The sequence below is a fragment of the Gorilla gorilla genome, chromosome 18 (assembly GCF_029281585.2).
Source record: "Gorilla gorilla gorilla isolate KB3781 chromosome 18, NHGRI_mGorGor1-v2.1_pri, whole genome shotgun sequence".
In the NCBI taxonomy this organism is placed as follows: domain Eukaryota; kingdom Metazoa; phylum Chordata; class Mammalia; order Primates; family Hominidae; genus Gorilla; species Gorilla gorilla.
This window is the reverse complement of record NC_073242.2, coordinates 4,335,755-4,353,595: the sequence shown is the minus strand read 5'-3', so window position 1 is coordinate 4,353,595 and position 17,841 is coordinate 4,335,755. Positions and strand designations below refer to the sequence as shown.

The 17,841-nt window shown below is 65.8% G+C and overlaps 4 protein-coding genes and 1 long non-coding RNA gene across 30 annotated transcripts; 1 reads left to right on the top strand and 4 right to left on the bottom strand.

Moving 5' to 3' along the window:
• Positions 1–9: 9 nt before the first annotated feature.
• HAGHL (hydroxyacylglutathione hydrolase like) lies at positions 10–2,710 on the bottom strand. 9 transcript variants are annotated; one of them, XM_063699866.1, is made up of 9 exons: positions 2,579–2,710; positions 2,105–2,234; positions 1,690–1,754; positions 1,486–1,603; positions 1,295–1,403; positions 1,115–1,215; positions 824–925; positions 636–715; positions 10–437 (listed from the first exon to the last, which is right to left on the bottom strand). In XM_063699866.1, exons 2-9 carry the CDS (start codon positions 2,207–2,209, stop codon positions 269–271), a joined length of 849 nt encoding a protein of 282 aa, XP_063555936.1. In that variant the 5' UTR covers positions 2,210–2,234; positions 2,579–2,710; the 3' UTR covers positions 10–268. The 9 variants fall into 9 exon arrangements, with proteins under 9 accessions (XP_063555936.1, XP_055220808.1, XP_055220806.1 ...); XM_055364833.2 differs by having other exon boundaries at positions 2,105–2,307; positions 2,579–2,663; XM_055364831.2 differs by having other exon boundaries at positions 824–922; positions 2,105–2,307; positions 2,579–2,663.
• Positions 2,711–3,278: 568 nt separating this feature from the next.
• On the top strand, positions 3,279–7,042 carry CCDC78 (coiled-coil domain containing 78). 15 transcript variants are annotated; one of them, XM_055364799.2, is made up of 14 exons: positions 3,279–3,410; positions 3,633–3,752; positions 3,838–3,924; positions 4,138–4,305; positions 4,425–4,481; positions 4,573–4,640; positions 4,729–4,807; positions 4,912–5,037; positions 5,209–5,396; positions 5,513–5,612; positions 5,782–5,861; positions 6,556–6,622; positions 6,695–6,795; positions 6,928–7,039. In XM_055364799.2, exons 1-14 carry the CDS (start codon positions 3,351–3,353, stop codon positions 7,037–7,039), a joined length of 1,413 nt encoding a protein of 470 aa, XP_055220774.1. In that variant the 5' UTR covers positions 3,279–3,350. The 15 variants fall into 15 exon arrangements, 14 of the variants coding, with proteins under 14 accessions (XP_055220774.1, XP_055220775.1, XP_055220773.1 ...); XM_055364800.2 differs by having other exon boundaries at positions 6,699–6,795; positions 6,928–7,038; XM_055364798.2 differs by having other exon boundaries at positions 6,556–6,795.
• On the bottom strand, positions 3,887–4,746 carry LOC129527486 (uncharacterized). Its single transcript, XR_010131483.1, has 3 exons — positions 4,658–4,746; positions 4,088–4,332; positions 3,887–3,990 (listed from the first exon to the last, which is right to left on the bottom strand). It is a non-coding gene; the product is annotated as an uncharacterized lncRNA (long non-coding RNA).
• An 84-nt stretch (positions 7,043–7,126) lies between the features above and the next one.
• ANTKMT (adenine nucleotide translocase lysine methyltransferase) lies at positions 7,127–12,117 on the bottom strand. 2 transcript variants are annotated; one of them, XM_055364835.2, is made up of 5 exons: positions 8,283–12,117; positions 8,017–8,121; positions 7,769–7,918; positions 7,576–7,626; positions 7,127–7,401 (listed from the first exon to the last, which is right to left on the bottom strand). In XM_055364835.2, exons 1-5 carry the CDS (start codon positions 8,442–8,444, stop codon positions 7,153–7,155), a joined length of 717 nt encoding a protein of 238 aa, XP_055220810.1. In that variant the 5' UTR covers positions 8,445–12,117; the 3' UTR covers positions 7,127–7,152. The 2 variants fall into 2 exon arrangements, with proteins under 2 accessions (XP_055220810.1, XP_055220811.1); XM_055364836.2 differs by lacking the exon at positions 7,576–7,626.
• A 120-nt stretch (positions 12,118–12,237) lies between these two features.
• Positions 12,238–17,107, bottom strand: METRN (meteorin, glial cell differentiation regulator). Of its 3 annotated transcripts, none has more exons than XM_055364828.2 (4): positions 14,334–17,056; positions 13,739–14,139; positions 12,731–12,790; positions 12,238–12,652 (listed from the first exon to the last, which is right to left on the bottom strand). In XM_055364828.2, the coding sequence occupies exons 1-4, from the start codon at positions 14,435–14,437 to the stop codon at positions 12,336–12,338; spliced, it is 882 nt and encodes a 293-aa protein (XP_055220803.1). In that variant the 5' UTR covers positions 14,438–17,056; the 3' UTR covers positions 12,238–12,335. The 3 variants fall into 3 exon arrangements, with proteins under 3 accessions (XP_055220803.1, XP_063555935.1, XP_055220804.2); XM_063699865.1 differs by having other exon boundaries at positions 12,503–12,652; positions 12,731–12,974; positions 14,334–17,091; XM_055364829.2 differs by lacking the exons at positions 12,238–12,652; positions 12,731–12,790 and adding an exon at positions 12,840–13,371 and having other exon boundaries at positions 14,334–17,107.
• Between the last annotated feature and the right edge of the window lie 734 nt (positions 17,108–17,841).

Genomic DNA, 17,841 nt, shown 5'->3' with positions numbered 1-17,841 from the left:
ACTGAGAACGGCCTTTCAAAGCTTTATTCGTAGTTCGGAGGCCCCGTGTGCCCCACTTCCCAGACACCCAGGTCTCGGCGCCCACACAGGCCCCACTGAGTGGTCCTGTGTGTCCACCCGGGAAGCACCAGCTTGCCCACCCTCCGAGGCTGGGCAGATGGCTGGCCAGGGCCTCGAAGAAGGTGCCAGAGGTGGCCCTCGCATGGGTCCAGCTGGTCGAGGTCACGAGGAGGGACGCAGGCCCCAGCCCTGTGAGGGTCTGGGTGGCTCACTCGTGTGGGGCTGCACTCAGGAGCCCCCACTGCAGCGCAAGGAGGGCCCGCGCCTGTGGCTGCCGCGGCTCGCCCGCCTGTTCGAAGCGCGCCCGCTCCTTGCAGAGCGTCTCCAGGACGTCGGCGGGGACCGCCTTGCCCGTGAACTTGCGCACCGGCTCCTCTCTGCAGGGAGGGGTGCAGTGAGGCGCAGGGCCCACTGCCCACGCGGGAGGATGGCGCCGAGGGGTGGGCGGGCAGGCAGGCACTTAATGAGCAGCCTCCCCAAGCCAGAGATGCTCACTCAGCCCAACACTCAGTCCCGAGATGCCTTCCTAAGGGTCCACGTAACGGTGGAGGCACCGGAACAACAGCCATACTCACGCCACCCGCAGGAAGGGGTTGTAGAGGCGCTCCTCGCCCAGAGTCGACGGCACTGTGGGCACGTCATCCTCATCCCTCTTCTGGAGTGACCACAGGCCCCAGTCACCATTAGGCCTTGTCTGAGAGCCCCGCCCCCGAAGCCTCTTCCCCCCGCCCCACCCTCTTGCCGCGGCGGGAAGGGGCCGTGCCTTAGCCCAGGACAGCTTGGCTCTCACGTGGTCGTTGCAGGGCTCCACTTTCTGGGCAAACTCCAGGTTGCTGAGCGTGTGCTCGTGGCCGCAGAACACCTTCTGGAGGAAGAGCGCTCGGTGAGCGCGCACGCGGCCAGGAAGCGGGGAAAGTGCTTGCGCCGGTGGCCTGGCCTCCCCTGCCCGGTCTGCCCTCAGGTGGACATTCACTCTGCATCCCTAGCACAGTGAGGGTGCGGAGCGTGGGGGCTGTGCCCACGGGAGAAGAGGGGAGGGCCCAGGCCCGCTCACCGTCTCGGGGGGCAGGGTACCCAGCTCGGCCAGGCTCTGGTACATCTGCTGGGCGCTGCCCTCCAGGCACGAGCCGCAGCCGGCCACCGACAGCGCGTCGCCTGGCGGGGGAGGGCGGGTCAGAGCAGATGGGGCGGGGCCGGCGGGAGGCGGGGTGGGCGCGCTCCGCGCTGCGGGTACCCGAGAACAGGGCGGGTGGGTCCGGGCAATCGTCCTCCCACAGGAAGTAGCTCATGTGGCCGGCAGTGTGGCCGGGCGTCAGGAGGCAACGCACGTGGATGGCCCCGAACTGCGGCGGAGGAGCAGGCGGACCTGTGAGAGCGGGTGGACCCGGAGCGCCCTCCCCGCCCCTCCCGGGAGCGCGCGCTCACCCGCAGCTCCTCGCCGTGCGCCAGCCTGCGCGTCAGCGAGAAGATGCGCTCGTCCGCGCCCAGCACCGCCAGCCCGGGACGCAGCCGCGCCAGCTCCGGGTTTCCCCGCGCGTGGTCCCTGCGGGCGGGCGGGCGGGGGCCGGGTTAGGTCGGGTTGGGACAAGGCGGCGTCCTCGTGCCTCCCCGCGCCCCGCCGGCGCTCACCAGTGATGGTGGGTGGTCAGCACAGCGGTCAGAGACACCCCCTCCCGGCCCACGATCTCCAGCAGCTGAAAGGGACGGGAGTGACGATAACACAGACGGTCCCGGTGGCCCACTCCCTCCATATCGGGATCCGCCGCGCTCACTGCCCCAGGCCGGCCAGAGCCCCGGGTAGCGCCGGGGAACGGGGACCCAGCGGGCGGCGACTGCACCCAGCGCGTGCAGGGACCGCCAGGCAGCAGCGAAAGGGCGGAGGCCAGAGGCGCAGTAACTTCAGGGAGCCCCAAGATAAACAAGGAACCCCAGCCGCCAATGACTTCCGGAGAGCAGAGCACGTGGGGGCTCGCTCCTGCCAGGGGGGTCGGGGAGGCTCTCGGGGGACACGGCCGCGTCCCTGCGGCCCGCGGCCTGCCCTCACCCTCTTGGGCACAGCCACGTCCACGGCCACCGCCTCGCGCGTGAGCTCCTCGATGACCAGGTACATGTAGTTGTCCTCGAGCACGGGGATGACCTTGACCTTCATGGTCACCGAGCTCGGCCACCGGTGCCTGCTCCAAAACAGGCCCCCCAGCCCACGGTGCCCCTTCAGGGCGGGGCCCGCTCTCCACACCCTAGGAAGGGCTGTGCGAAGCGGGCTCGGTCAACACGCTGGGGGCCAAAAGAGAAGCCCGGCTCCCCAGGAACTCCCCGGCACTCGCGTGGAATTCCACGCACCGGGCTCCAGCAGGAGCGGAACCCGGCCGGTCCCCAACCAGCCCCGGCTCCGCCCCCAGTCCGAGCCCCAGTCCCCAAAGGCCACGCCTTCCTCCCAGGCCCCGCCCCTCGGCCCCCCGCCCTGCCGCCGCAAGACCCCTGACCCGGGACAGCCGCGTTCCCCCGCCGCCCGCCTCACCGGCACGGCTGCGCTGAGGGCCCGAAGGACAGACAGACGGAGGCGGGGCCTCGGCCGCCGGTCACGGGGTCCGGACTGAGCGCGGCGCTGGGCTCGGGAGCCGCCAACCGCCCCCCTCCGCGGACGCGCCCCGCCCCCGCCCCCGCCCGGCCCGGATCCTGCGCGCGATGAGACCACAAGGCCCGCCGGCGGTGCGCGTGCCCGGTGGGGCGCCGCGCGCACGCTCCGACCCCGCCGCGCCCGGCGCTGGCACCTCCTCCAGGAAGCCCTCCCGACGCCCCGGCTGAGCCAGTCGTTTCCGAGTTCTCCGGCCCCTGATGGGGACGTCTGCGCCCCTCTTCTCAGGCCAGAGGTGCAGAGATATACCTCCCCGTCCCGGGGCTCAACCAGCACTGCTAGGTACACAGAAGGTGTCCAGCGAGTGTAGCTCAGGGCATCCTGCGGGCGGGCTGCCGCTCCGTTCCGCGTGCTTGTCCGCTGCGCCCAGGCTGGGCGCTTTCACGCACCTGGTTCCATCTGCACAGGGTATGTGCAGGGGGCGCTGGGCCGCATTCCCCAGGTGGGGAAACGGAGGCATGGAGAGAGGAAGAGCTATCCTCCCTCCTCAGCAACCACCGGTCTGGCCGGCCCCTGTGGGCGGTGCCCTGGGAGTCACCTGGGACCAACAGAGGCCTTGGCAACGCACGTAGCAGTGCCGGTGGCAGCAGCAGCCATGGGGAAGCCGGGCGTGGAGGCGGCACCGGGCTCGGAGCTGGCCAGGGTCCCCTAGCCTATGGAGCACGCAGCCACCACAGGCCCCAGGCCTGGACCTCCCTCTCGGCGGGTGGAGAATGTGAGTTCTCTGGGACTCGCCGCTCCTGCCATGGGGTTGAAGTCTGCCCGTTCCCCCAAAGGCCAGGAGGGTGCAGGTTCCTTCACCCTGGGTCTAATTTCAGCCAGGAGAGGGACTTTTGCAGCTCAGCCAGGCAGGGAGGCGGGACTGGTGAGTGCATGGGAGTGGGGCCACAGCCCAGCCTGGGACCCACCTGGGGAATGGGTGGCGGTACCTCCCCAGGTTGTGCTACGAGCCAAGGACTGGCTGCCAGGAGCTCCTGGGGGCACCGCAGTGTGGGCCACCAGCTTGGAAGCAGAGGTCCCACCAGATCTAGCGCTCAATAAGGAGCAGCAGCTGCAGGTAGGTGTGGGGCCCCAGGGTGCTCGTGAGGAGGGAGGGTGCCAGCAGGGCCCACAGATGCCACCTCTCACCTGGCCACCCACAGATCTCCAAGGAGCTGGTCGACATTCAGATCACAACCCACCATCTACAGGAGCAGCACGAGGCTGAAATCTTCCAGCTGAAGAGTGAGGTGAGCAGCCGTGTGAACCAGCCTCAGTGCACGGGGGACAGGGGGTGCAGGCCCAGGACACGTGCCCTGCATGGGCATGCACACGCACGTGGCATCTGTGGGTCTCGGCCTGCCTCTGAGTGCTGCATGCCCCTGAGCGTGCACCGGGTGAATGTTCACCTACCCCAGGTGGCCCGCGGGCAGGTGCACCTGCTCATGCCAGTTGTCCCACAGATCCTTCAGCTGGAGAGCCGGGTACTGGAGCTGGAGCTGCGAGGAGATGGCGCCAGCCAGGGCTGTGCAGTCCCAGTGGAGTCTGACCCCAGGCACCCCCGGGCACCAGCCCAAGAGCTCAGACACAAAGCCCAGGTGCCTGGACACTCTGATGACCGCAGATTCCAGGTTACCATGAGCACATGGAGAGCCTGGCTGGGAAAGGCCAGAGGGAAGCCTCAGCAGGGGCCTCAGTGAAACTGGGGCTCACCCACCCCTTAGCTTTCCCTGCCCTCCCTTCCATTCAGGTGCAGCCCAAGAACGCCATGAACCCCGAGAATGAGCAGCACAGGCTGGGGAGCAGCGTGAGTGTGCAGCCACCTAGCTCAGGGGAGAGGGCAGCACCAGAGACCCCAAGCCTAGGGTCTCATCCAGCCAGCCTTGTGTGCCCCACAGCTGCAGGGGGAAGTGAAGCGGGCGCTGGAGCGTCAGGAGGCCCGGCAGCAGGCACTGGAGATGCGTGTGTGAGTGGCCATCTCACCTGGGGCCCCATCCTGGAGCAGAGAGAACCCCTGATCGTGGGCCTGCTGAGCCTCACCCCTGTGTCTTCAGGGCAACCCTGGGCCGGCAGCTGCAGGTAGCCCGAAAGGAGGCCAGGGCAGCCGGGCAGCGACTGGCCACACAGGCTGTGGTGAGGCTCTGCCCTGACTGCTTGGAGACCTGGGGGGTGGGGGCCCCAGAAGCTCAGCCGGGGTCCACTCTCAGGGCACAGGTTGAGGGCGGCTTCCACCCCAGGTGCTGTGCAGCTGCCAAGGCCAGCTCCGTCAGGCAGAGGCCGAGAACGCCCGGCTACAGCTGCAGCTCAAGAAACTGAAGGATGAGTACGTCCTGCGGCTGCAGCACTGCGCCCGGGAGGCAGTGGTGAGCCCTGCAGGAGCACCCTGAGGCCTAGGGAGCCCAAGCCTGGCCTGGGTGTGCTGGATAGCTTCAGGGAGACCCCAGGGCCCCGGCACTGCTCAGCCTGCTGGGGTGGGGGGATGGTTAGAAAAGATGGGGGGTGGGCCCCATGCGGACCCAGCCCACCGCCTCCAGGAGCACGCAGATGGTGCAGGCCAAACACCAGCCACCATGGCCCTCCGGACATTCCTGGAGGCGACTCTGGAGGACATCCGGGCAGCGCACCGCAGCCGTGAGCAGCAGCTGGCCCGGGCTGCCCGCAGCTACCACAAGAGGCTGGTGGATCTGAGCCGCAGGCATGAGGAGCTACTGGTTGCCTACAGGTGGGCCCCACTGGGATGGGAGGTGTCAGGCATCTGTGGGTCTCTAAGTCTCTGTGCCTCAAAGTCTTGGTGTGCAGCAGGAGTGGCCCCAGACAGACATTAGCCTACCCTGACAGGGCACCTGGGAACCCCCAAGCTATTTTTGACATAGCCAGCTTGGACCTGGAACCATTGCCCGTGCCCCTGGTCACTGACTTCAGCCATCGGGAGGACCAGGTGAGGCTAGAGACCCCCAGAAGCTCCAGGCCCGGGTGCCCCCCACCCACCCACTGCCCCACACTGGCCCCAGGCCTCATCCTGGGCTCAACAGAGACCTCAGCCCCGGGCCTCTGAGGGGCCTGCCTTGTTCAGCCAACTGAAACGTCCCCACCACAAACCTCTGTAGCACGGCGGGCCTGGGGCACTGCTCTCATCCCCAAAGAAGGGACCCGGTGGAGCCTCCCAGGGGGGAACGTCAGAGCCACAGTGAGTGCCCTCATGGGTGTGGGGGAGGCCTGTGGGGGATAGGCAGAGAGCACAACGAATGCACCCTGGGGCCCCCAGTTGCTCCACCAAGCCCCCGCCAGACAGGGTCTGGTCACAGCAACGCACTCAGTGGCACATCCCCACCCTGGGGTCCCTCCGTGGGTCCCGGGGACACTGATAATCACAGGAAAGAGAAGAGGGGCTGCTGTAGATGGAGCTGGCCTTGAACATGCAGGATCAGGGAGAGCACACCTGAGGGAGGTTTCTGCTGAGACCTGGAGGACGCGAGAGGTGGGAGCAGGGCGCCTGGTGACCAGGCCAGCCCTTGCCTCTGGGCCTCCATGTTCCCAGCTGTACAATGGGCAGGGCTCCCCAAGGACCATTTCCTGGGATTTAGGGCACACCCGTGTGGGGGTGGCATCCCTGTTGATGCTGGAGTCACTGTCTGGGCTGGCCTTGTGGTTTAGCCCTCCCCAAGCAGCCAGCAGACCCCCTGGGCCCGGGCTGTCCCCATACACGGATGGCTCCAAGGCCTGGGGGGGGCGCCACAGGAGCACGGGGGGGCCCATGCCTCCCTCACTCACTCCCAGGTGTCCCCTCCCAGCTCTGGGAACCTGACTCTGCACGGTCACGTCTGTCCCTGTGTCACCATGCCAGCTCTCAAAACCACTCCTCCTTTCCTCTCCCCTCACAGGGGCCTGGACGCTGCATCCTGGGCCCAGATCCACCAGAAGCTCCGGGACTTCTCCCGCAGCACCCAGGTAGGAGGCAAGGGCTGGCCCAGGCCCCTCCTCACGCCATGCCCCAGCTCATGGCTTACATCCCCATGCCAGGCAGAGCTGGAACGGGAGCGGGCACAGCTGCTGGTCCGGGCCACGATGGCTGAAGAGCAACTTTCTGAGCTACAGGAGTACGTGGACCAGCACCTGGGCAGGTGGGCAGAGGGAGCTGGGTGTGACCCCAGGGCCCTGGTCTGGCCGGAATGAAGGATGATGGCTGCCTCAGGCGCTAGAGGCAGACCTGTGCACAGCTGGGCAGGTCACTTAAGCATGGTTCCTCTGAGCAGGTACAAGCACGAAATCCTGAGGCTGAGGAAGCTGGCAGGTGCAGGGGACCCCTGGAAAGTGGGGGCTGTGCCTCCAGCCAAGCCCCAGCATCCAAGGACCGGCAGCCACTAGGCCGTCTCCCAAGGAGCAGAGCAGAGCAGAGCCCGTCAGCCAGCACAGAACCCTCCCACCCAGCCCCCCATGAAACATGAGTCAGGATAGAACCCACAGAGTCTTTATCGTGTCTAACATTCAGCTGGCCTGAGAAACAAGCCCCCCGGGACGGGGGCAGAACTAGGTCCGGGGGCAGCCTGGATGGGGATCCGCGAGGAGACGGCCTCCCCAGCCTCCTCAGGAACATCATAGGCCCATACTCGGTCCAGGCCCTCGCCAACCACGGCCACAGGCTGCCAGGTGGGGAGTGGGAAGCGCCCAGACACCACGCGGGCCCCGGCAGGCAGCTCTGTCCGCAGCTTGTCCTCCAGCAGCGGGAGCTGAGGGAGAGAACAGCAGAGTAGAGGGGGCGGGGGCGGGGCTGGTAGAAAACAGCCGCGCTCACCCCCCTAGCCCCAAGCCTAGCACCCACCGGGCAGGCCCAGGCCTCAGAGCAGCAAACACCCTGGAGTGTGGCTGGGGCTTCCCAGCGGGGCTGGCAACCCCGGACCTACCACGCTAGGGGCCAGGAACACAGACACGTTGCGGCAGTCCCTCAGGCTCACCTGCCGGAAGAGAAGTCGCCCCAGCCGGGGAGAGGCCTGGTGGGCACCGGGTCATCGCAGCTTCCGAGTCCCGGCCCCCAGCCCTCGCAGGTGTCAGCCGCACCTTGGGCTGTCAGCGGGTGGCCAGGGATCCCCAGGTTACCTTCCAGAGATCCTTGCGGCGATAGCAGACGCTGCCGGCGCTGCCGGCACAGCCGGCCCTCCAGGCGTGCAGCCGCGCCAGCGCCACCAGCCAGGGGTTCAGCTCGTAGCCCACGGCCGGGCGGAGGCCGCACCTGTGGGCCGCCAGCACCTGTGGGCACCGAGAGTGTGGGAACCAGGATGTGGGCAGGGGCGCCCGCCGGCAGGTGGGCGGTGTGGGGCGACGAAGACCCAGACGCGGGCACTTACGATCCTGCCGTCGCCAGAGCCCAGATCCACCGTTTTTCCGGGGCGTCCTCGCAGCAGAGACAACACGTGCTCCACCTGCCGCGCGCTCGCGCCGACGTAGGGCACCTGGACCGGGTGGCGGCGAGAGTTCACTGGCCGCTCCCGCCCCGCCCGCAGCCCGGCCGGAACTACCAGACGGGGGCGCGGAGCTCACCCCGGCCACGCCCAGACCTTGAGACCCTGAGCGGCAGCCGAGCTCCCCTGCCCGGCCCGGCCCCGCCCCGCACCTGCAGCCGCAGCGGCACGCGCCGGAAGCCGGGCTGGAGCAGCAGCGCCCACACCGCGTAGGCTGCCAAGCCCGAGCCGGCCGCCGCCTGCAGCAGCTCCAGCGCGCCCAGCCGCCGCTCGCGCAGCTCCGTCAGCGCCTCGGCCGGGTCGTCCTGCTCCATGGCTGCGGGACGCGCGGCTCGTCCGCCCAAGGTCCTTCCCGGCTCGGGTCCGCGGCCCTCGCAGCCTGGCCTGGGGCTGGCGGTGTGCCCTCTGCCTCCTGCCGGGAGCCGCCGCGCGACACCGGAAGTGGCCGGCAGAGCCTGCGCGGTCGGTCCGTTGCGCTGTGCGCTCCGCCCAGCCCGGCTGCCCTCCCGCGGGTTCCGGCGAGCTGCAGCCTCGGGGGCTCTGCCCCGCCGCGTCCGGCTCCAAGCCTGCGAGGGTCGGCTCCTTTGGTCCGCTCTGCGGACCGCCGTTTGCGGCCTGTGCTGGCTGCTGGCGACCCGCGGAAGGGGACAGGCAGGCCCTGCCCTGGGGGAGCGCACGTGCCGGCGGGAGTCGGGATACACCCGGCGATCTCACGGGCTAGAGCCCCAGGGAAACGGGGCTGCGCGTCTTTGTCGTGGAATGAAGGGAAGTCTGCCTTGGAGAGGGGCGGTCCTGGCCCCAGAACCAGCCGGGGGCTCGCGTGGGGCGGCTGGAGCCCAGGGAGCCGGTGGAAAGCGGCTCCCCGGGATGAGACAGCGTCCAGGCGCCAGCACCCCCATGACTCTGCCTCGGGGAGACTGGTGGGGGCGCTCCGCTGACTCGGACACCCAGCGCCAGCCAGACCCCGGGAGGACATCCTTCCATTTCCCTCCTACAGCCTGAGCGATGAGCCCCAGTGGGCGGTGAAGGGATGGGGGGCTGGGGTCTGAGGGAGAAGGGCATGGAGGAGGGGCTGACACGGAGGAGATCTTGAGCAGGCCCAAGAAGACAGATGCTGGCTCTCAGGCGAGTGTGGTGGGAGGAAAGCCGGATGTCACAGGCGGGGGCCTCTGGCGCCTGCCAGCTACAGGGAAGGCAGACAGCCCCGGGAGTGGGGAGATCACCTTCCTTCTCCAGAACACAACACACAAAAAGACTGAGTTCCTGGAGGTGACCTTGTGAAGCTGGGGGTGGGAAGCGCAAGTGGAAGAGCCGAGCTCTGGGTCAGGCAGCGGGGCCACGACCTCCACACCCAGAGTAGGGCTGGACACCCATGAATGTCGGGGGTTGTCTGTGCGTGCCCTGGCCTAGCTCCTCCTTAGCCATCCGTGGCTGGGGTCTGGAGCCCCTGCAGGGACAGAGGCTGCTTCCAGACATGGGTATGCCCCAGACCACAGCCCCCAGCTCCCAAGTGCAGAGTCTCACAGGCCTGCCCACGTTGGCCCCAGCCCCACCCAGCTCAGCGTGTCCTGTCTCCTGGGGGCCTGGAACGGCCCTCCCAGGAAAGGAAGGGTGTATGTACACTGAGCTCTAGGGGGAGCTGACAGCACCCATTCCTGTCCTGCTGCCTGCATTATTCCCTGCACCTAGAGCAGTTACCTAGGAGGCTTACTGGATGAATGCACCTAACTGGACTCTAGTGTGCACTCCCCACTCTTCTTCTTTTTTTTTTTTTTTTTGAGACTGTGTCTCGCTCTTTCGCCCAGGTTGGAGTGCAGTGGCGCAATCTTGGCTCACTGCAACCTCTTCCTTCCAGGTTCAAGTGATTCCTCTGCCTCAGCCTTTTGAGTAGCTGGGATCACAGATGCATGCCACCACGTCCGGCTAATTTTTTGTGTTTTATTAGAGACGGTTTCACCATGTTGGCCAGGATGGTCTCCATCTCCTGACCTCATGATCTGCTTGCCTCGGCCTCCCAAAGTGTTGGGATTACAGGCGCGAGCCACTGCGCCCGACCTCCCCACTCCTCTCTTGTCCACACCAGGCACTCTGCTTCTTGGCCTTTGGGCACTCTGCAGCCACCTGTACCTGTGTGAACTGGCACTTGCCTGGCGGTGTCTGTGATCCACAGGCCCCAGGCTCCTGTAACTCCTGCCCACCTGCTCACCCACACCGTCTCCCTATCTCCCATGCCACTTTGGCCACCTGTCCTCAGGGCAGGCATGAAGCCCCTGGTCTAATGCTCCAAGACCCATTTGGGCACCGTGGTGCTCCTGTGGCCCTGTGTCTCATGAGAAGACAGCTGGTTGCAAAGCCAGGGCTTTCTCTGGGAGGGTCTGTAGGTGCAAGGCTCAGGCACTTCCTGAGACAGGTGGGTAGAAGCCAGGGTTTGGCCAGGGCCCAGCCCAGGGTGTTTGTGAACAGGTGAACTTGGGTGTGGCTGAAAAGGAGAGGTTGTAGGAAGCTGGCCAGAGAATCAGGGCAAGTGCCAAAGGTAAGGGGGTTGCTTGGCCCATGGGAAAGCCTCTCCAAGACAGGAGTGGAGGAGGCGGTGCAGGAGGGCACACGGGCTACCTCCTTTTCTAGTCTTTGCGGAAGTGTTTGGGCTGGGGGCAGATGGATGTAAGGCTATGGGCCCCAGGGAGTGGTCAGGGCTGAAGATGAAAAAGTGGAGGTTGTCCAAGGGTTATTGGAGGCTGCCCCAGAGGAGCGGTCCTGTGCCTGAGCCCTCAGCGTGCCACAGTTGGGAGAGGAGAGAAGCAGCAAGGAACCTGAGGAGGGGCAGAAGGTGGGTGAACCCCCACAGTGCATGACACCCAATGGCTGCGCTCCTCACCCATCCTCATCAGCCCTGCGGTAGGCAGGTGATCTGTGTGAAAGGGTAAGTCCCTTGAACGTGCAGCTTTCAGACAAGCTGCCCTGTGGAAGTCACAGGGCGGCGCTGGAGGTGACCCCCCCCAGGTGTCCACAGAGGGCATGGCACTCATCAGCATCTGCATCTGCTAACCTAGAGAAAGGACCGTGTTTGTGGGCCCTGCACAGCCGTGTCCCTCACACAGCCTCAGTTTCCCCCTTGAAAGCTGGGGGCTTCATCTGCCTGGGCAGGGCCTCTGGCCTCCATCCCCACCCCGGCCCAGGCGAGAATGGAAAGCCATTTCTGGGGCTCAGCCCAGGGGTCCCTGGCCCTTGAGCCATGGCTGTCTTTCCCAGGATCCAAGGGGTTGGGGTGAGAGGAGGCAGCTCACACAGGGCCAGGTGTTCTGGAACACCCCCACTCAGGGGCTTTTAGCCTCAGGGCCTTGGGCTGTGGCTGTCCCAAACCTCACTGGCCCTTTATGCGGCTGAAAGGCTGAGGAGGAAGGCGGAGACAGTGACAATGGGGCCAGTGGCGGGAAACGGTCCTTAGAGACCCCATTGTGCACCCCGCCCGCCGGAAACAGGCAACAAGCAGGACCCTGCAGAGGGGACCCCACACCCTTCGGGCTCCTCGCCACGTCTGGATGCTCAGCACGTCGAAGGGGCCTGAGGACAGAGGGGCCCATTCTTCCCCAAGGGCGGGACGGGGCCAAGGATGACTCTGCGGGCTCACAGCAGCCATGGGGGAAGTCGGCACCCTGCCAGCCTGCAGCCCCTTCCCTCACAGGCCTGGCTCAGAGCCGGAGCGCTGTGCGCCCGCCTGCCCCCACAGTACCCGAGGGACCCTATGCCCCTCTGCCCCTTTCCTCTCCTGCTGAGCCCCAGAAGCACCTGGCACGGGAGGCAAGTGGGAGCCAGCCAGGGAAGCAGGCAAGGGTGCGGGCGAGGACGGGGCTGGTGGGCGCAGCAGAGCAGAAGCTTGCGTGAGTGCAGGTCCCCACGTGCCCCCCACCCAGCAGCGGCCCCTCCCCGGAATGTGGGTGTAGCTCCTCCTGACATCTGCTTTCCCTCTCAGTTGCCAAATGGTCTTGAACAAGATACCATTCCCCTGAGCCTCAGTCTCCCGCCAGGAGGCAGGAATTGGAGCCATCCTCACAGCTGCGAGGCAGGCCCAAGGCTGGGCTGGACACAGGAGACCAGGTCCACAGCAGCTTGTGTGAACAAAGTTCTTATTGATTAGTCCCCATCACCTCCAAAGCAGTGGGCCCCCCACCCTCCCTCCTACCAGCCCCTCCCCAGCACCCAGCCTCTCAGTGCAGCGCCACCTCGCAGGGGTGGAGGTGAGCAGCACGGGCAGCCTCGTAGGCACGGCGGAACTCCTGGAATCGTGGGGCACAGCCCAGCCAGGCCTCCCCAAAGCGGCTCCAGCCCATGAAGAGGAAGGTGCCTGGGCCCGGGCGGACACCACAACGCAGTGGGGTACGAATGGAGGTCAGCCACTGGTCCCCGGATCGCCCCGCCTGGAACAGCGGCGGTGTCTGGCGGAGGACACGGGCGGCCACCACGGTGATGACAGACTCCTGCAGCTCCACGTCATGGGCGACCCCATGGATGATCCCGTGAATTACTGTGGGGAGGCATGTGGCTGCAGTGGGCATTCAGGGGAAGGCAGGCTCCAGGCTCCCCCCATGGCGGGGACACTCACCGAAGTCGCTGGTGCATGCGGCCAGGAGCAGCTCAGCATCGCTGCAGGGCCTGCAGGCACCTGGCTTGCAGAGGGGGTGGTGAGGAGAGGCCCTGCCCTCTCCCAGCAGCACCCCAGGCCCCGTCCCTTGTCCGCACAGGCAGCAGGAGGCAGCAGGCAAATGAGCAGAGCCCGCGCTCAGGGCCTGATGGCACCTGGGGGTCCCAGAGAGCTACACAGCAGGTGTGCACGCCCTCGGCGACACCTGTACTCAGGAAACACACTTGCAGGCGCGTACGTCCAAGGCAGGAATGCACACAGACATGGGCCTGGGGGCCATGCCTAGCGATCAGCTGTCCTGGGCCGCCCTCCTGCACTCCCATTTGACGTATGCACCCCAGCATCTGGGACCCCTCTAGTTTCCCGGATCTGAGGTCTGAAGAGCAGCAGCCCAGCTAGGGTGATAGGAAGTGGGGGCAGAGGAAGGGTGGTCTGGGGTCCCTGGCCCAGGGCCAGGGGGCAGAATAGTGAGAGCCCATCCCTTTCAGGGTCAGGCGCCAAGCTCCAGGAGAGCCAAGCAAGAGCTGGGCCTGGTGCCCTGCAGGGAGGCGAGCAGCGTCTCCATGGTGACCGGGCTGCACACTGGACTTTTGTTGGTTGGGCTGGGGGAGGGGAGAGAGGTCACCGCTGGGCCAGGGAGCCCCGGACAGCTTTGGCCGGAGGCTTTGATTCTGCCCCCACCATCTCCTCCCCCAACCGTTCAGGGACCAGAGGCCCAGGATTGCTCGGCCCGGCCTCCCCTTCCCTCCACTCTGCCCCTGCCAGCTCTTTCCAGAGATGAATCGGGAAGGGAGGGCGGGGAGGCCATCCCTCCCCAGCAGTCCCAGGCTGTGTGGCCTGACAAGCCCATCCAACCCTTGTAGCTCACTTTTTCCCTCTGCAGTGGGGCCGACAAGGCACATTCACGCCAAGCCCAGGCAGGGTAAGACTTCGGGACTCCCACCCTGTCCCACCCAGACCGCCACTCACCGTCTACGCCGAGACCGTGGGCCTGCGGGGGCAGCTCGGGGCGCCCGTCCTCGCGCAGCTCAAAGCGGAAGGCGGCCACGCGGCGGCTGATGTCCCGGTGCGGCGTGGCCTGCAGGAAGAGGGCCCGGCGCTCGCGGGGACCCCAGCGCACGCAGCGGCCCCCTGCCGGGCCCGGGCCCTCGGCCAGCAGCAGCTCCAGGGCGCCCCCTGCGCGCTCCGCGAAGACCTGGGCGCCCGCGAAGGGCCGCACCGGCCGCAGACAGGCGATGCCGGGCCGCGCTCTGGGATCGGGGCCGCCCAGGGTCAGGCGCAGCGCCCCAGCCGGGTACAGCCACTCAACCGCGCCCTCCGCACAGGCCAGGGCCAGCTGCCCCACGCTGCCGGGCTCCTGGGTGAGGCCGCTGGGGACAGGACGGGACGGGGCGCTGAGACGGGGGCGGGTCCCCGCCCGGCGCAGCCCCCGCTCCCTCCCGGGGCCGCCTCGCGGATGGGGAAACCGGCCCAGCGCTCTGCGCGCTCCGAGGGGCGCCTGGGGGGTCCTAGCCGCAGCGCACCCCGTCCTAAGTGCGGGGACAGCCCCCCGCCCGGGCCGTACCTGCCCCTCCAGCTGCAGCGCTCCTCGGAGTAGCCGGCGCGGGCGGCCGGGGCCAGGAGGCCGCAGCACAGCGCGCAGAGCAGCGCCGCGGCCGGGAACTCCATGGCACGGCGGGCGGCGTCCGGGGAGTCGGGGCTGTCACCACCGCTGCCCCGGCGGGGCGCGGGTCCGGGCGGCGGCGGGAACAGCCGGGGGCGCCGGCCGCCCGGCCCCGGCGAAGCCCCCAAGCCCGCGGCCGCTCCGCCTGCCGCGCAGCCCCAGCGCCCGGGCCGCCTTGGAGCGGGTCGGGAAGGGGGCGGGGCCTGCGGCGTCTCGGCCAATCGCGGTGCGGCTCGGAACTTTCCGCCAATAGCAGGCGCGGGGCGTAGCGGGGGCGGGGCCGGAGCCCGGGCGCCGCCTGAGGACTATCCCACGGTCCAAGCGCCTCCGGGGTTGCGGAGGGCCTCGGCGCGGAAGGGAGGCTCCTTGCCCGCCCCGCGCTGTGCGTCTCTCCTTCGCCGCGCCCTCACCCTGGCCTCGCCCCCCGCGCTGTCCGGATCGGAGTCCTGGAGCCTCTGATGGAGCCGAGGTTTTGATGTCCACTGGAACCTCGGGGTGGCGGTAGGGAAGGTGGACCACCTGGTGGTTTCGCCTCGCGGGCGGTCGGGCCTGGTCCTTCCTAACACTGGGACCTGGGCCTGTTGGCCACATCCCTCCCAACCAGGTCCGGTCCTGCTGACCAGAGGCCGGTGGAGCCCCAGAGGAGAGGGGTAATGACTCCAGAGGCGGGGAAGGCCTGGCCTGGGGGCTGCGCCTTGGAGCGGGGCCAGGCCTCGGGTTTTGGTAAGGCCGTCTGCAGGAGGGGGTCCTGCTGAAGAGCGCGCAGCCCGCAGGGTTAGGCCCCTTTCCTCAGACCTAGCGGCACCCCATAGTTGCCGGCTGACCGACCTCGGGCCAGACGGGGCTCCTGGAGGGGCGTGAATGGAGCAGCCACGGGCACCCCTGCAGGCCTGCAGCACATGGAGACACAGGAGCTGGGAGAACACCCGGGGGCCACAGGAGCAGCCTCCACCAAGATGAAACAAGCAGAAACAGGCGATTCGCAAACACACTGTAGCCTCAGGCTGGGGCAGTGTGGGATTCCCAGCATCCGGGACTGCTGAGTTGGCCTGATGGGAGGGAGTGGGCAGTGGCTGGCCAGGTGGACAGGAAGAGAATGGGGGAGAGCAGACAGCCTGGGTCAAGGGCCTGAGGAAGGAGCTCTTGGCAGCCCAGTGAAACCCCAGGGCATGGGTGGTGGGTGGGGACGACAGGTCAGATCACAGAAGGCCTAAGGCACAAGCAAAGGGGTCCCACTACATACTGAACCCCTTACGGACGACGGAAGCTTTAGCTGGGGCCTGCAAGGACCAGCATAGACTGTGCAGCCTGAAGATGTGAACATTTCGTCCCCTGCCCCCAAACCTCCTGCCACCCGGCGCTCGAAACTCATGGTGGACAGATGAGTTCACCAGTGGCAGTCGGACAGATGAGGCCAGATGGCCCAGTGGCAGTGGGAGGCTGGATCCCACTGACCAGGCCCTCTCTCAACCCCAGGGCCCTCCCAGGCCAAACAGGAACAAGGCGCCTACTGGGCTCGGCCAGCCCCTTGCTCTGGGCGAGGTGCAGGTCAGAAGTAGCCATCACAATCCCCAAAAGGTGGAAGACTCCCAAAGGCCTGTCTGCAGCTGAGTGGACAAGCAAGTGCAGTGGGTCCATTTTTTTTTTTTTTTTTTTTGAGACGGAATCTCGTTCTGTCGCCCAGGCTGGAGTGCAGTGGCTCGATCTCGGCTCACTGCAACCTCTGCCTCCTGGGTTCACGCCATTCTCCTGCCTCAGCCTCCCAAGCAGCTGGGACTACAGGCGCCCGCCACCACACCCGGCTAAATTTTTGTATTTTTTCTTTTTTTAGTAGAGAGGGTGTTTCACCGTGTTAGCCAGGATGGTCTCGATCTCCTGACCTCGTGATCTGCCCGCCTTAGCCTCCCAAAGTGCTGGGATTACAGACGTGAACCACCGCGCCCAGCCTTTTTTTTTTTTTTGAAATGGAGTTTCGCTCTTTGCCAAGTCTGGAGTGCAATGGCGTGATCTTGGCTCACTGCAACCTCCACCTCCTGGGTTCAAGCGATTCTCCTGCGTCAGCCTCCCGAGCAGCTGGGATTACAGGCATGTGCCACCATGCCGGCTAATTTTGTATTTTTAGTAGAGATGAGGTTTCTCCATGCTGGTCAGGCTGGTCTTGAACTCCCGACCTCAGGTGATCCGCCCACCTCGGCCTCCCAAAGTGTTGGGATTATAGGGTGAGCCACCGCGCCCCCTGGCGGTGGGTCCATTATTAAGCCATAAAAAGGAATGAAGTTCTGGCCCCTTGACACCCGCTACAGCCTGGATGAGCCTGGAGGCTTATGCGCTGAGCAAAATAAGCCAGAGACAAAAGGACAAACACTGTTGGATTCCACTTCTGTGAGTCACCTTAGAGTAGTCACGGTCATGAGGACAGAAAGTGGAGCAGGGGCTGGGGAGGGGAATGAGGGGTTGGAGCTTAATGGGGACAGAATTCTGGAGTTTGATTACACAACAACATAAATGCACTCAACAGTACGGAACTGCACACTTTAAAATGGGTAAAATGGTAGATGTTATGATGTATATCTTACAATTAAAAATAAAAATTGGCAAGGCACAGCGGCTCCCACCTGTAATTTCAGCACTTTGGGCGGCCAAGGCAGGCAGATCACAAGGTCAGGAGTTCGAGACCAGCCTGGCCAACATGGTGAAACCCCGTCTCTACTAAAAATGCAAAAATTAGCTGGACGTGGTGGCGCACGTCTGCAGTCCCAGCTACTCGGGAGGCTGAGGCAGGAGAACCGCTTGAACCCGGGAGGTGGAGGTTGCAGTGAGCTGAGATCAGGCCACTGCACTCCAGCCTGGGTGACAGAGTGAGAGTCCGTCTCAAAAAAATTAATTAATTAATTACATAAAAATTAAGGCCGAGTGTGGCAGCTCATGCCTGTAATCTCAGCACTATGGGAGGCTGAGGCAGGATGATCGCTTGACATCAGGAGTTCAAGACCAGCCTGGCAAACATGGTGAAACCCCAACTCCACTAAAACTACAAAAATTAGCTGGGTGCAGCAGCTCATGCCTGTAGTCTTAGCACTTTGGGAGGCTGCGGCAGGAGGACTGCTTAAGCCCAGGAGGGTGAGGCTGCAGTGAGCTGTGATTGCACCACTGCACTCCAACCAGGGCGACAGAGGAGACCCTGTCTCAATAAAAATTAAAAAATAAATAAATAAAATATAAAAATCGTAAAGGTTAAAGGGTAGACTCGGCCTGGGGCTGCGCACATGAGGTGCTCGCAGAGGTGGGGAGAGGCACACGGGTCGGCCGCTGCAGCCCCCCAGCCGTCCAGGGCTGCTGCCGCTTGGCGGTCCTCGGGTCAGCACGGTGGGCTCCAGGCGCCCTCTGGTGGCGGCGCGAGGGTCAGCCC